Source organism: Uloborus diversus, chromosome 3 (genome assembly GCF_026930045.1).
Source record: "Uloborus diversus isolate 005 chromosome 3, Udiv.v.3.1, whole genome shotgun sequence".
In the NCBI taxonomy this organism is placed as follows: domain Eukaryota; kingdom Metazoa; phylum Arthropoda; class Arachnida; order Araneae; family Uloboridae; genus Uloborus; species Uloborus diversus.
In genome coordinates this window covers 164,782,515-164,799,688 of record NC_072733.1, presented here as the reverse complement: position 1 = coordinate 164,799,688, position 17,174 = coordinate 164,782,515, and the positions used below count along the sequence as shown (strand labels likewise).

Below are 17,174 nucleotides of genomic sequence, written 5' to 3'. Positions count from 1 at the left end.
GTAAAATATATGTTATTATTATTGCTGATTCCCTTTTTGTTTTATGTTTGTATCTCCTGAACAATAAAACAATTCGCAGGTAATGAGAAGATACTTCTCTGTTTGTAAATTTTATCATACTGTGCATTAGGGTGGAACGAAAAAAAAAAAGTTTTTGATTTTCAATTTGCCGTAGTGCGGAAAAGTTGCTTTTTTATGCAAACAAGCTGTAAAAAAAATATGAAAAATATTGAAGCACGTCTTGAGGTGCCGCAAAGAGCATAAAGTTTTGCAAAATTGCAATTTTTGCTACATTTTAAATATTTTTAAAAAAAATTTGAAATTTATCTTTATGCTTCAAATGCTATCGAAAAGCAATTTTTATGCTCAACAGGTCGCATAATAACTTTTTTTTTGTTGTTCGGATTATGTCTTGAGGTGCCGCAAGAGCAATTCGGCAAAAACGCACTTTTTGCCGAATACACTGGCATCTGGGAGCTTGAGTCATTGCAGCAATGGATGTTTAAACGGGGCGGGGGTTGGTCAGCAGTGATTTGTGTGAGTGGGGCCAAGCTCAGATCAGGTGTTAATTTCTTTGTCGAGTTGAGTTAGTGAGTCGCGTAAAATTTCGTTAGTTAATAAAATACTGCATTGTTGTGATTCGCAGTGGCTCAGTCTAAACAAGTGCAGACAAATGTCAGAATGTCCTATTTTTGGAATATTTAGCGATTTCAATGAAGTTTTACTACCCACTTACGAAGATGTAATGAAATGCTACTGTTTTATTAGATACGGCCTAAAAAGTGCAGCTGGAAGAGATCTTTCTGTAAGTGAAATATATATGACTTTTTAGTTTCCAGAATAGATTACATTTGGTCAAGAGCTTCTTTGAGACAACAGGAATAGAAGCCTAATGGATTCTTAGACGGTAAAACAAAAGAATCAAACGAATTTAAAGACAAGCTAAGTCAACAGCTGGAAACCTGTTCTAATCTTCCTGTGGTTACTTCCTTACCCATTGAAAATAACCTTCTTTTTGAGAACATACAGGACATAAATACCGATCACAAATATGTACTAGAGATGTGTTTCACTATATCAAGTTGGACTTGCTCACTAGATTTATCTTCAAGGAACCTGGGAAAACTTCCCTACTCCAGATGACTTGCATTTGCAAACCGTATATTTCGATTATACGTGGCAACTAAAAATACGACTGAAAATCTCAAGACTCTGACTCAGTATATTGTTAAAGTGTAGTAAAGTATAGTTTTCTTTATATGGGCGTGGCAATTCGCTAAAATTGTTTAAAACAAATAATAATACTGAAATATATTAATAGTAATCATTATTCATTCATACATTTTCAAGAAAGGATCCATTTCTTGTACGGATCAAGGTGGGCAATGTGTATGCTCTTGTGTGGTTTTAACATTAAGTTAAAACCTTCTCGTACTTACGGCTCTAAACATTTATTTGAACGTATCTTACATTCACGATATCTCTCTCATGATTTTAAGAACATTATAGACCGGGTTACATAAAGAAATGGGTATTTTGATGCAACAGAAAATCTCCATTTGGCTATACTATGCAAAGAGCGTAGAAATGTAAGAGAACTTGGATTACAACGTGTGTTGAATGCAAGAACACAAAGTAGAGGCGGTCAAGTTTAAAGTTCAACAAATAATTTTTGCTGCCAAAGATTACATCGATTTGATCTCATGGGGTGAAAATGAAATAACCGAACCTCCCCCCCCCCCCCCCCTTGGTAAAACATTTGTCTAGTGAATCCCTCAAAGTGAAACTTGTAACCCGTAAGCGGCTCTTTAAAAGCATGATATTCAGTCGCAGGAGACGAAAAATTGACTCAAGAGTTATATTGAAGAAAGAGTTATTTGGTACAGAAAAAAAAACACATTAATGTGTCAAAGAAGTAGACACAAACATCATACAGGTTTAACCATTTATTTACAATCATTAAGAATACTTTGAATGGTAAAAATGGAATTGTTAATGTCTTTTATAGTATACTAGTGATACCCGCACGGCTTTGCCCGTTGTAGAAAAATTAAAAGGTCATTTGGTTTCCTTGTATATTTACAAATAATGTAAGAAGAATTTCTCGCCAATTGGCTTGCCCATGGTACGGTTCTACGTTATAAAAACTTGGTAATTTACTCTCCCGTCTTATAATTTTGCTCGGGTAAATGTGATTAAAAGTGGAATAGAAAAAGAACAAAATTGAATTTTCGAAAAATCGCTTTGAGGTGCACACCCCCCATGCTACAAACTAACTTTGTGCAAAATTTCATGAAAATCGGCAGAACGGTCTAGGCGCTATGCGCGTCACAGAGGTCTAGAAAGAGATCTAGATCTCCAGACAGACTTTCAGCTTTATTATTAGTAAAGATTTTGATTTTTTTTTAAACTGTATTTTTTAATTAGTATTCTTTTCCTAATATAATGCTTAAAAAATGTATTCACTGCCATATTTTGTACCGTTACATACAGTAGGAAAGCATGAAAAGGAATTTCATTGTTAAATGGAAATTTCGGTAATTATCAAACTTTAAGCTCGTTGCGGCACCTAAAGATGTTGTAGTAAAGCAATGAAATTTCTTCTGCTTCTTTTTAAACTTAAATTACAACTTTTCCCCACTACGGCAAACCAAAAAAATTGAAAAAAAAATTTAAGGTCATTTTCGTTCCACCCTACTGTGCATGGCTAAATTATAGAAAGTTTTAATGTAGCAATAATTTTTCCTTTTCGTTGAAATGAATGTCCATTATTAGAAGTGTAAGATATTCCGAGTGAATAATATGGAAAGACCTATGTGGGACTTGAACTCGAAGAATCTGGGGGTGTCCGTTAAGGGAGGTTTTACATAAATTTTGTTTTGTCACTTAATAACCGTACTTTTTGATTTAGGCTTCAGTTATTTCTTTATTACTATAAATACATTTTAGATAACCCATGAAGAAATTCATTTCGTAACGATCCTGGTGCTGCTTGTCAGTCTCTTGTATGAAAATTTGACCCCTCTTTTGAGGGTGAAACATAGTTAAAGTGAGTTCTCACTATTTTTCTTATAATAAGTTCCTAGCAAAGAGTAAGCATGATTTTTTTTTTCAGATTTTTTTTTTTCAGCATTTTTGTTTTTTTTAAAAATATGAATGGAAAATGACAGGTTTTTGGAGAATCAGGGGTGCCCACAGGGGGGGATTATGGCGCAAGTTGCGCCATCAAAATTTTTGGGGGGGATTTTTTTTCTTAGGGGAATATGAAATTTTTTAATTGCGGAAAGAAAAAATATTTAAACTCATTCAACAAGATATATATGCATTAATAATACTTTTTCCACGTACTCTTCAGAGACATCGCGAAGGGGGGATGTTCACCCCCTCCCACAGTTTTCCAGAAGTGGGGTCACCAATATCATTTTAGAGATGCAAGTAACAAAGAAAAATTTTAACTCTTTGTTGTTTTAAAAGAAATAAAATAGTAATTATAAATGAACAATTGAAATAATAGTGACAAATTTTTTTTTTTTCTGTAAAATTTAAATAGAAAACGTAGTCTTAAAATACAATTTTGTAGCATCCACGATATCCTTTTACTAAGAGTATCTAAGTAAGGCCCGCGGAAATGTACGCTTCAAACATTCAAAAAAAAAAAAAAGTATTCAGTACAGTACACTAGGCCGCAGAGTGAGTATGTCTGCCAAGTTGGAAACTGTGGGCTCGGCTTAAATTAAAGTATTGTGCATAGAGTAAAACTAGCATAATGGGAGGGAGGACCGTCTACAAAACTAACATGGTGCACGCAATGTCTCTCGGCGGCCCTGATCATAAAAAACTATGCTTCATGGTTCTTCAGTTATAAAAAACAAAAATAAATAGGACAGCTTCATTAGGACAGCCGTTAGGGTAGTGGTCGCGAAACATTCCCGTATGTTTTTATTATTATTATTATTTTTTTTTAATGACAAATATTCCTGAAAATCATTGCTAAGTGGGGAAAAATGTATGGGTCATCGAAATAAATTTGAAATAGTCACAGAGAGAGAGAGAGAAAAGAAAAAAACACTTAAATAGAAAAAGAGATTCAAAGTATTGTAATGAATACTCACACTAAAAGTTCTAAATGTTTGAATGGAAAAATCGTAAGTAAATCAAAACTTGATCAAGAGATGCAGGTGGCATATTTACAATAACATGAAGTGGAATAGAAACCTAAGGTATCACAGAAAATTACTACATCCGTTCAAAATGTTAAAAGTCCTTTCTCTAAGGCCGTAAACACTTGTATTGCAAGAAAACAAAAATATTAGACCGGGAAATTGAAAATTTTGCTAAAGAAAATCCAAGAATTAATCGTGTTTGGCAAATGAAAATTGGAAGAAAATATTGCCACAATATTTTTATCAATAATTAAAATTTACAATAAGATAGGAACGTAGCCAAACTGAAAGGAAGAGTGGAGAACTCCAAACCCTTCCTTTTACGTCCCCAAAGCTGGCCTGGAAGTGAGTTTTTAGAATTTAGGTTTTGAAAAAATCCCGGGAAAACGTTCTCAAACCCCACCCCTTTTCCCTTACTCTAAAGTCATTAAAGATGGCCTACACCTGAGTATTTAGGACAGTAATTTCGAAAAACCATGAGAGTGCTCCCAACGTAACCTCCGAGAAACGCCCTCTTAATTAATCATTCATCATCATTCAAGGTCGAATAAATTTCGTCGTTTGGGCTTTAATTTAAAAAAACTCCCGGAGGTGTCCCGAAACTGTTGTCCTCCAAATATTACCGTAGATCCTCAAAAATTTCATTTTTAAGGTTTCAATTCAGAAAAATTTTCGGAGGAGACCAAACCTTCTATTCCTCTTACAGTATTGAAAATCGTCTACGACTGCGTTAATTAAATTTTAATTTTGAAAATTTGCCAGGGGAGGACTCCGACTCTCCCCACCCGTTAACATTACCAAAAATCTTCTGAAACTGCGGTTTCTATAGATCGTATTTTTTCCGAGAGAATGCCCCCCCCCCCTCGCCAACATCATTGAAAAATGTCTTAAACCTCGGTTTTAGTGCTTCAATTACGGAACATTTCTGGTCGCTAGCCCTCTTCAAAACTCCCCCCCCCCCCCACTTTTCATCGAAAGTTGGCTTCAATTTCGTTTTCGAAGCTGTAATTTCAAGTAACTGGTAGTGCACAACATTTTTACAAAAAAAAAAAAAAAAAAACCTCTACAATCACGTTTTTGAGCCTTCAAAATTTCAAAAACTTTCGGGGGGAGGGTCGCCTTTACCTTTAATATTACCATACATCGTCTAAATCTGCATTTTTCGAATTACAATTTTCAAATTTTTCCCGAGGGAGAGCCTGCGAACCCCCCTTTACGTGTGTGTCATAATCAGAAATAATTCACAATTAGGAATGCGTGCTTGAAGTTTGCATTTGGAAAAATTATAGAACGATGCCCCAGAGTCTCTTTCTCCCTCAACATCACCATAGATCGTCTGAAACTGTTTTTTTTTTTTAGATTCCAATCTCGGAAATTCCGGGGGAGAGCCCCCGGACCCCCTCTTCTGAACATAATTAAATATAACGTATGATTGTGTTGGGAACTTAAATTTGGGAAAATTATCGGAAGAGGCTATCCTTGACATCCACTCTCCTTCTTCCCAAACTTAAAATGTAGTCTAAGCCTGTGTTTTTATATCTTCAATTTCGAAATAATGCAAGAAGGTAGCTCTCTGACACCACCTAAATCTGATAAAATATTATCCTTGCAATTAAATTTATATTGCTAGTACTAAGGTCTGTATGACTATCCCTGCTAAACCAGAAGCCATATTTTCTCTCTCTCTGCATATTGGAACATGCGTTTGAAACAATTAAGGGGCCACCAAAAGCTTACAAACCCCTCCCCCCAGTTTTGTGATCTGGCGACGGTCCTGGTACTCTTTCCAAAATTTAATGACCGTGTCTCTTTTTTAATGAAGGGAACGTCCCAGATGGCATGGAGTTAGTGTCCGTCTTAAAACTGGATCAGACGACTTGATTTCTTTTAAATTTTTTATAAATTTTCTCGAAGTAGCACAATTCTGCATGATGAATACGTGTGACAGGGATGAGAGAGAGAGGTCAAAAAATTTTTATTCTTTGTAATAATTCTGACCAGTGTGCTGTAGTAGTCTTTCTTTGCAGTTTACGAATAACATATTTTTTATCCCTCCAATCGACAATTAATGTATTTTCTTCATTAACTAGTTTAAGCTTATGAATAATTTTTCATTTCACTTCACTCCCATTTTCTCTACCATTTTTAAACTGATTGTTTTAATTTATCATTAGAGGATTTTTATTAAAACTTTCAGTGATGTTGGTTTTCGCTGATGGAAGTGGAACAGTCTGTTCTTAAGGTGTTCATATTATTTTTCGTAAATTTCAGTTACTTTCTTCTATCTCTGATATGTATAGAAGGATATTTGATTCGTTAAAATTCTCGAGTTCTGATTTATGCGCTGAATAGCTGAATCCATTTTTGAGAATTTCCGAAAAATATCTGTCACGGTGTGTGCGATCCATCTTTTTTGGCTATGCGACTTCAATTTTGGAAAATTTCCAGCAGAGTGATCCCACTGTAAGACCAGAATAACACCCTCATTATCATCAAGAGTCATCTAAAACTGCGTTTCTAGTACTGCAATTTTGAAAAATTTATAGGAGAAAGCCTTCCTCGTTGCCCCCCCCCCCCTTTCCTTAACACGATTTCCTTAACAAAGACAAGCCTGGAATTGCGTTTTTGGAGTATCAATTTCAAAAAATTGCCGGGGGAATGGCATCGAAATTCATTTTCCACTAACATTATCAAGATCGATCAAAACTGCATTTTTAAAGCTACAAGTTCGAAAATTTAAGTGGAGCACCCCTCTTCCTCCCCCTCCCCCACTCTCGTCAACATTATTAAAAAATCGTCTTAAATTTGGTTTTCAGGGTTTCAATGTCGAGAAAAATTCTGGATGAGCTTCCGAAAACTCTTTTTCTTCACGTCACAAGGGTCGGCTACAATTGCGATTTTGAAACTTCAATTTCAGAAAATTGCTTGTCCCCCAACCATAGATAAGCGTTTTTAAAACTTTAATTTTAAATATTTTACTGGGGCGAGCCCTAGGATCTCTTCTTTCTCTAACATTGCCACAGATAGTCTAAAACTGCGTTTTTAGAACTACAATTTTGAAAATAAAGGAGAGCCCTCCTTAACACAACGGTAGACTAACCACAATTGTGCTTTTAAAGTTTCAATATTGAAAAATTACCGGGAAGGGGCCACGAAACCTTTTATACCCCCAAAATCACCAGAGATCATCTAAAACTGTGGTTTTAAAACTACAATTTAAAAATTTTTCCGGGGGAGAAACCCCCGGACTCCCTATTTAAGTGACAATAAATTTCTGACTCAAGGTTCATATTGTATACATCTCGTGATGCTTCCATCCCAAGCCAGAAAGTTGAATTCAATCTATCCGTAAGTATCCATACGCTTCAAGAAAAAAAAATGCAAATAAGGTGTAGCAAAAAACAGGGGTACCCAAAGCTAGTTTACTCAAGATCCATATTGTAAAATTCGGGAAAGCAAGGTGGGTCAACAATCCAACAATATTTCAGTTCAAATGGTATTTGTTAGCGCTACCCCCCCCCAGTAAATTTGACTGGAAATTGGACACTAAAAACTGTTATGTTTAACACGGTTCGAAAGCAAGAACATTTTTGGGGGGGAATTTGCGCCATTGAGCTTGGGGGGGATGGGCACCCCTGTGGAGAATCACCCATATACATTAATACTCATCTTTGTTTCTTCACTCTGCACTTTATCTGTGTTCCTACCTCTAATTTAAAACAGAAAGACAGCATTTTCTTCAAATGCTAAAATTGAAAATTGTAAATATTAGTTCTATGAATGCAACCAAAAGTGTTCCTAAAACATTTTTTCTCATTTAAATGTAATATTTACTCTATTTGTACAAACTGCTATATTTTATTGTCACTCTATAAGATAATGATAATTGGTTTGCAAAAACTCTGAGTGTTTGACTTAAACCACAATTAATAGAGGATTTAATTAAAAAGAAACAAAACACTTTTTGCAACAACTACTTTTTTAGTATAAATGTTAAAGCTACAACAGATAATGTAATTTTGAAAATAAATAGGGGCTCAAAACCTTGCAGGCCTCTGGGTCGGAGCCCAGTTGGCCCATGTGTTAATCATTGCCAGGATGAAGTCAAGAAATCGCTACCCTGATTATTTCCACAAAGCTCAATCTTGGTAAAAACGCAAACTATAATTCTATAGCAAGATATACAATGTAAATATAAACGTTTAATTTCCATTCATGTCTTTTTATTGAAATAAATTTAACTATTACAGGATTGCAGATCTCTTTTTTGTTATTGTTCATATACTTTTTACGTTACTAAATTTTCATAAGTGCAGATAGCTGAAATGAATGTTAAATTTTTTTTGCCATAAAAAGTTACCCTGCGGCTTCTAACAAATCATTTAATATTTTCCAGGCAATTCGCTTACCTAGGAGGCGTGCGAGGGATTTAGAAAGAACCGATTCTTTTTTGGAGAAGTTTTCTAATGGACCCAAGCCTACGCAACCAAGCGACGAAGACATTCCAACACATTGCTGGGGAAGGTATGCAACAAGATTCTAAGACTTTCATGTGTTTTTAAATAGCATTTGAAATGACACAAAAACAATTAAAAACTAAAGGGCTGCTATAAAGGATCACTTTTGGATAACCCGCCATATAGGAGAAAGTGGTAATGAATGGGTTTTTCGTCCCTTTATTTTTTGTAATTTTTTCAAATGTTCAGAACAATTTCATTACATGTTGGGCAACACAGAGAAAATTCAAAAAATCGAAAAACACCATTTGTATAATTACCAATACTAAAAAAACCTCAGAGCAGGAATTAGTAAATGGAAGGAGTAAGTCCAATGATTGACTTAGCAAAAGGTGATCAAAAGACCCCAAGTCACGTGACTTAACAACGACGAATTGTTAACAAGTTTTGCGTGAAACCAGTGAAAGAAACCTGATTTCTTAAAATGCTTTGCTTTAAAATATATCACGTGACTTGGGGGTCTTTGTTTCAAAAATAAAAGTTTTCACTCCTCCCATTTTATCTCTTCCCAATGAAAAAAGATTGAAAAATCCATTTCTCCTATACGTCCTAATCTGCATAGTTCCAATATCGCTCACGATGGCGAATGGGTCACTGGTGGTAATGAATGGGACATTTTTAAAGAGAGGAAAATACATAGGAAATAATTATTTTGATTTACAGGGTGTCTTTTAATTAACCTACAACTTTAAACTGAAATAACACAAGAATCGTTGCAGATAGCACTGTGAAACTGTTTTTATTGAAAAGAACACCAAAAGGCAATTAAATCAGAATGTTTTCAAAATGAGAACCTTCAGAGGCGATTAAGAGGCGCAACCTAGTCCCGAAGTCCTCAGTAACTCGTTTAAGTGTTTCTCTTTTAACACTTGCAAACGAGTCAGTTATGGTCTTGGCACTATTGAGGTCAGTCGGCTTCTTTTTGTGCACTAAGTCTTTCATGTGATCCCAAAGATAGAAGTCGCACGAATTCATATCCGGCGAATACGGTGGCCAATGCCCGAACACCAGGATGGTTGTTCAGGCATTGGTGAGCCATGACCTTGGTTCCAAACACACAGCTAATGGTGTCAAACACTTCCTATTCGATGTGGAGGGTCACAATCCTGCCCCTCCACACCAGTGCACCAGCTTTTCCCTGCAGATCATCTGTTACGTAACCAAACGTGTCGAATTTTCTTATAAATCACACATCATTGTTCTGGAAGGCTAAGGTCAACTTTTCTACGTTGAAGTACCGTCAAGCAAAAAATCTTGAAAATTTCTCAAGTAATATCAGTACCAATCCTACTTCTTGGCAAAACCTTTAGAGCAATGAGCCAGTTTATGTTTGTGTGATGACAACTTTTTTGTTTTAGCAGGTGTTGTATGAAATTCTATCGTTGTCTTTTTCACTTGAAAACGTATTTTACAATAACTAATAAGCTAAACTTAATTGTTACAAACGACTATATAAACATTCATGTAAATTTATGCTAATGTTTAAACTTTTTAATTAAATTAAGAATTCTTTATTTTTAGGGATTAGTTCTAAGTAGATGTCGGGCCGCTTGTGAACATAGCATGTGGGGGCACATGTGAACAGACCTCATATCCTCTCCGTAATATAAATACGTATTAGTGTAGGGTTATTATAAGTGTTAAAAAAGGTGTAATGATTTATAATCATTAATTTGCTATAACCAGTTTGTAAATTTATTTTTAATTATTATTACATTATTATTGATTATTAAATTATTTATTTTAGGTTTTTTTATTATTATTTTTTTAATTCTTTTGTTACTAAATAGTTGGCCCACAATTTAGGGAAATATAATACTTACAAGGGAAAAAAAGACAAAATATTTTCCGTCAACTAAAAACTGAAGTTTAAAATAACTTTAAAATATAACATCATATTTTGTATGAAGCTTAAAGCCCCATATAGCAAGAATAAACTTTTCATACTAAAATCTTCTTTGTACAGTTTAGTCTTTTAAGTTTTTTTTCTTGTCGATCCAGTGATTAGAACATGCTACGAAACTTTAAAATATGACAGTGAGCAGAGTTATACATTTCGGAAAAAATATTTTCTTATTGACTGTTACTGTACAACTTGAACTGAGAGTTTAGGTTCGAATTCTTCAATTTAATTGGTATACATGTATATGTTTGATTTTAAAGAGTTTTTCGTTGAAATATGATACTTGTCCTGCTTTTTTCAATCGCGTTCATATGTGCCCAATTCTCTTCACATGTGCTGCCCTTTAGGGGAACATGTGAATAATTGAAGACATTTTTTAAACATTCCATCAAGTAAAGAATTTTTTTTTTCTGAAGTCACATTGCTGATGACATTGCTCAATGCATTGAATATACCTGCCTTGCCTTCAATATTCGAGTTGAACCGAACCATTGTTTCGGTCACTCGTCTGGTCAGTGCTAATTCTGTATTAGTTACCAGTTTGCTTGGCTTTCTAGGCTTTCTTAAGAGGTTTTCCACCTCCAGCTCAGTCACTCCTATGCCGAGCTGATGAGTGCTAATAAGCACGAAACTGCAGTCCTCGGCTGGCATTGACTGAGCTGGCGGTGTATTTCATGTACACATTGCTTATTGTTCTCATTTGACGGTTTTTATGTTCCTATGATTTTATTCCCCTCCACCTCCCTCTGCCAGCACCACCGTCGACCGGCCCCTCCCGATACTGCTCCTCTAGCGAAAACCGTCTCCAGGTTGCGTCTATGTCCTACACACTGCACATACATACACACACCTACACACGCCTGCATACAGACACAAACACACACGCATACATACACATACCTGTACACATACCCACACAATCATGCATGGACACAAGCACACACACGCCTATATACACACATGCTCGTGATTGCGAAAAACATAATTTGAATTCAAGGAGTCAAAATTCAAATTAATTTTTTTTTTTTTTTTTTTTTGGGAAAAAAATCCAGGGCACAAAGAAAAGCCTATTCTATCATGGGGACACTTTTGATGATAATATTTTTCGAGAAATTGATAAATGACAGAAAAATGTTCTCATATCCCCCCCCCCCCTTTTCCTCTACCTGCTTAGTTTTTCCAAGTAAATTTTGACTTAAAAATGAGTACACGATTTACGTTCTGAACACGTGAATCTTACTTAAATATTACGCAAGCACATAGAATGCAAATATTACTTTATTTATACAGCAATAATTTATTAACTTATACAAAAAAAGTTGTTTATAACTGAAAGGCCATGAAGAAGAATGATCATAGTCCATTTTTTGAGAAAATCAGATTTCTACGGGAACTGTTAGATTATTACAAACAGTTTTCAACTATAATATCATTCTGGCAAGAAAGATCATAATCACCGAGTTATAACAGGAAAATATTTGACGCTATGGTGCAAGACTAAGGGACTTCAAAGTTTAAAAGTGCAATTTTGGAAATTATTGTGTCAGGGACTATGATCATTCTTCCCATGGCCCTTCAATTATTAAAGGATATTTTTATGATTTGTTTTACAGGCTACCATTACTTCCATCAAAATTTAAGAACAGTGTATTAGTTGCGCATGGACATCGGAATGATTCTAGGTTCACAGATTTAGTTTCTCCATTCAGCGTTAGTTACTTTATTCGCGATATTAAGTTCAGAAAGCCACTTTATTCCAAAAAAAAAAAAACCTGCATATATAATTTTTTTTGTCAGTTATTTAATTGAAGCTTAATGATGTTTTAACCCTTTGAACTACAGAACATGAAATGATTGAGCTGAGACATACTGAGTTCAGATGGACTCTGTTGAAGCCATTGTGCCAAATGAAGTATTACGCGATCTTAAATTATTTTAGACAATTTTCTTTTCACTCTGCACTAAACTAAACTCAGTGGCCTAACAGTCCATGGGCGGCAAGGCCTACAATTTTATCTATGAGTTAGGCATACAGCAATTAAGTGACAAAAATACCCATGAAATGTATTTATGAAACATGTATAAAACCTTAAAATATTTCTCAGAATCACGTTGAAAATCTAATGTATTTGAACTCACAAATTAAAAATTAATTGCTTCGTGATTCGATAAAAGCAGACAAAAATCAAATGGCTAATCAACGTTGCTTGTTTAGTTAATCGATAGTTATTAGCGACATGAAATTTAAACCCTACTCCCACAAATCTTCTTAAGTGGGCTTCAACCACAAAATCGATCGATGAGTGGAAAAATTACTTTCGCTTCTACTATATAGAGAGTTGGCCATTAGAAGCTGTCATGTTAATATTTCGATTATTTATTTTGGGAGCAAATAAAGCATATACGTAAGATAAGGACTCAGCACATACGTAGGATAAGGATGGTTCTGTAAAGTTTATTCTCTGGTCGTGGAAATGAGCCTTCAAGTTAATTGGTTATTTTATTTGAACTCATTACGTAACCCGTATGATTTCTTGTAAGGTCACTTAGTTGCAATAAATTTATTTCAGAAGGCTGTCTTCTTAAGAAAATTAAAGAGCACGAGTAACGTTTCGTCTATAATTAGACCACCAATACTAATTAAGTTTTAAAAAAATGAGGAAAAATCTTTTTATGAAATAGATAATAGTACAAAGATCGCAAAATATACAATGTGTAATGTTTCATAACACCATATAGATAACAGGGGTATCTCTCTCCCTCCCAAAGAGCAATGGCGTATCCCCTTCCAAATACTAGGACGACCCCCTCCCCAAAGATTGAGAGTTCCCCAGGAAAAAGGAAAATACCTTCAAAAACAACTCTTACAAATTTCAATGATGCAGTCTGTGCCGTATGCTCCCTTCCCTTCTGGTGAGCACCCCCCGCGGGTGAGACACACATTGTGAGCCGAAACTAGGAGCTAGAGCAAGTTGAGGCTCAAAACTTAAAATATTATCCCATCAAAAACATAAAATATACAAAAATGCAAGTCTCGGTTACACCGTAAAAATTGGTGAGATCTCATCAACTAAGTCAGTATCTTTGGAAGCACCTATTAAACAATTTGCCTTAAATAGTTTCTATTATGTTACCTTGCAACACTTATAAGGACTGTATCAATATTAGACATCTTTATTTCTAAAATAAATATAGTGACTTGGCAATCTCATGCCAACATTATAACATCTACCTAATAACAGCGATCTGAGCGGTTTATTTGTACTTGTTTACATATTGTATAAATTTAGCCAGCACTATATTGTAATGAAAGTAATCTAAATAGTAAGTTATTCTAAATTTATCTATTTAGAGCGCAAACAATCTCGCTAAGCAGACTTTGTCGGCGACAGCACTCAGAATACCGTGTAAATAAAATACATGTTTAACAGAAAATAATTAAAATGTTACCAGTGCGAATATTCCGTTTGCCGTCAGTTATATTACTTTTGAACCCAGCGAAACGGGATGAATACCATATTGCTACACTAGTTTGTTGCATTGCGATTGCCAAGTCACTGTATTTATTTTAGAAATAAAGATGTGTAATATTGATACTGTCACTATAAATGTTGCATAGTAACTTAATAGAAATTATTTGAAAAAATTGTTAAATAAGTGCTTTCAAAGATACTAATTAAAACAACGGACTTGGTTGAATATGAAATCTCTCATTTTTTCACGGTAGAAGCGAGACTTGCATTTTTGTACGTTTTATGTTTTTGATGGGATCTCATTTCTTTTTGTAGGTATTGCTTTCCCAATGCAGTTTGAATCAAATGAAAATGAAACAGATAAGGGGATATTCCGATCATTGGGATTTTAGCGTGATCACCAAATGTTGAGCAACAATCGCTTATTCTGTCAAAACTAGTGCATAGGTGATAGAGGGAAAAGTAGAGGAGATGAGTGGGTGCAGTGAGACAGGGGAGAACAGGGAGACAACAGCAATGTCTTTTCTGTTTGGATATTTCCAGCTTGGTAAAATGTTTTGAAAAAATAACTATGTCATCATTATTTAACTCCATCAAATAAAATGTCTGCATTGTTTGCTGTATTGTTTCTAAACTATTAGAAAAGATTTAAATATTAGTGTTTTCAATCTTACATTAGCCTATTATTTAACGCTCATTTTAGTACTAGAATGATGCTGATAGTCTTTTTTTTCTGGAAATTGCACCAACTCAGTTTATATATTTCAATGAGAGAACAGTTCGACAGGAGCAGTGAGACACCATTAGTTCGTGTCTCACTGCTCCTATGATACTTTTATATTAAAAGTATAGCAATTATCTATTGAACTAAATTTAATTACAACTAATCTGTTGATGCAAATAATAACATAATGAGTATGAAAGTCCTGCACTAACAAAATAAGGATATTTGAATGGAATTATAACTATTATAGCATAATAATCTCCCATAAATATTTCCACTTCATACTAATTCTATTTAAATTAATTTTTCATTGTTTCATTGCAATAAGCTAAATGTAATACTATTTATCCACATTTCAAAATGTTTACCTACTTAGAACAAAGGAAGTCAGATGAACTTATTCGGAGACAGGAAAGAAACTGTTGTACTAGTTATATACAAAGGCTACACTGAAAGCATTCCGTCCGTATCAGTTGCTTCATCACAAGTTGACACTTAAAACCAATGGACCAACCCAGAATCATCTAAATCAGTCTCTTTAAGCCCCAAACAAATATGCGGTAGATATCACTGCTTTGTGTCAAGATGACATGAAATTTACCTTGCAAAAGGCAATAACTCATAACCAAACGACAACAATCATTCATATTTTTCCAGGAAAATTTAGATTCTTTCAAAGTTCGCTAATTCAAAAAATATGTATCTCACTGTTCCCACTTACTAGGGAAACAATTAGACAACATTACATCTCGTTTTTGTGAATTCGTACTTTTGTTCTACATCTACGTTTATAATACTTATTACAGTGATAAATATTGCACCATTTGAAAGAAATTGATTCCTGTGTTTTATAATAACAATGAATATAGTTGAATTTTCGTGTCTGTAACAACCCTTCCCCTACTGACTCCGGCTTCGACTCCGACTCCTGAAATTTTACAGCCTTCCATTTCCTACTTTTTTACCCCAAAATCAGTCGACTCTGAATTAATAGCATTGACAGAGTTGCAGACTCTGTGAAAGTTAGACTTTAATAACAGTACAATATAGAAGCAAGAAAGTAATAATGAAATTTTTTGATGGTTGTTTTCTAAATTGCACATGGATAGAAATATATATATATACACGTATAGTACTACTATATGTGCGAATTACATTTCCCCCTTTAGGACTCACTTCAATTTGCTTCTGTTCTCAACAACTTGTAAAGATTTCGAATGAACGAAAGCTAATTTAGTAAAAGCTTCTTATAATAAAACGCGAAAAGTAAGTTCCGCAATTCTGTTCAGTGAATAAAAAGACCAGAGCAGAGAATATATCCACAAAAATTATCTTATAAATATTCATTACTACGTTTTTATTCAATGAAAAAGTGGGTAGGCCAAAATTTTCATAACTAATGCGTGCCAAAGTAAAAGTATTTATGTAAAAATAATAAGTACTAACTGCAGTTCCTCAAATCAAAGTACACCTAAGCCAATTTGTGTTATGGAATTATTTATTTCATTTCGTTTACTCTGCAGCACAATCGGGTTAACACTTCTGTTGAGTCTCCATTTTTCTATTAACGTCCCTAGAAATATTTTGTTCCACAGAGTCGGAATTTGATCATTCGATTTGTTTTGTTTATTCGTATCTCAATACCTAGATTTTTTATCTCGTATATGTGTGTGAGTCTGTACTGAGCTCCGTCGAACCTAGAATTTTAAATTTTCTTAACCGTTTTTAGTTCCGTATCTGGGAGCACTCCAGTGGCGGGTTACTCTGACCTCCCAAATACACTGGCCTCAAAAAGTGAAGGTTCAACATGTTTTTCGAAGCTCACCATTAAAAAAAAATGGCAGTAACAATAAAAAGCATAGTTTGCATGAATGATAAAAACGAACTTTAAAACTATTTATGAAAAAACGATAACTAACACTTTCATTTTGTAGAAAAACATGTCTTTATGAGTGAGACAAAAATATGCAAATATCAAGCTTTCGTACTTTTGTGTGTAAGTTGTGTTGATTTTCAACTGTTGTTGGCAGTTTCGGTGACAATAGTCAATAGAGTTTAGAAAATGTTTCAGAGACGTCGTTTACCCGATTTGTTAAGGTGGCGGGCAGTTGGATGGATTGAAATGGGATTATCGCAGGCTGATGTTGCTGGACGTCTCAATGTGTCTTGTAGTGTTGTTCAGCGACTTTGGGATCGATACCAATCCGAAGATTCTGTGTCCAGAAGACCTGCTCCAGACCGACCACGAGCCACAACACCTGCAGAAGAACGTTTTCTAGTTCTTTCGGTCCGAAGGAGAAGAAGCACTACTGTGCCGCAGCTCGTTGCAGACCACTTTGTAGCATCAGGAAGTAGAATCTCTGCTACTACGGTGCGAAATCGTCTTCAGAATGC

At 34.8% G+C, this 17,174-nt stretch overlaps 1 protein-coding gene across 1 annotated transcript in view; it reads left to right on the top strand.

Moving 5' to 3' along the window:
* LOC129219252 (cyclic nucleotide-gated cation channel subunit A-like) overlaps positions 1-17,174 on the top strand; it is a 62,252-nt gene that overhangs the window by 37,778 nt on the left and 7,300 nt on the right. Inside the window, exon 3 of the mRNA XM_054853580.1 lies at positions 8,560-8,687. Within this exon, the coding sequence (XP_054709555.1) occupies positions 8,560-8,687 (128 nt within the window). The remainder of the gene's footprint in view (positions 1-8,559; positions 8,688-17,174) is intronic.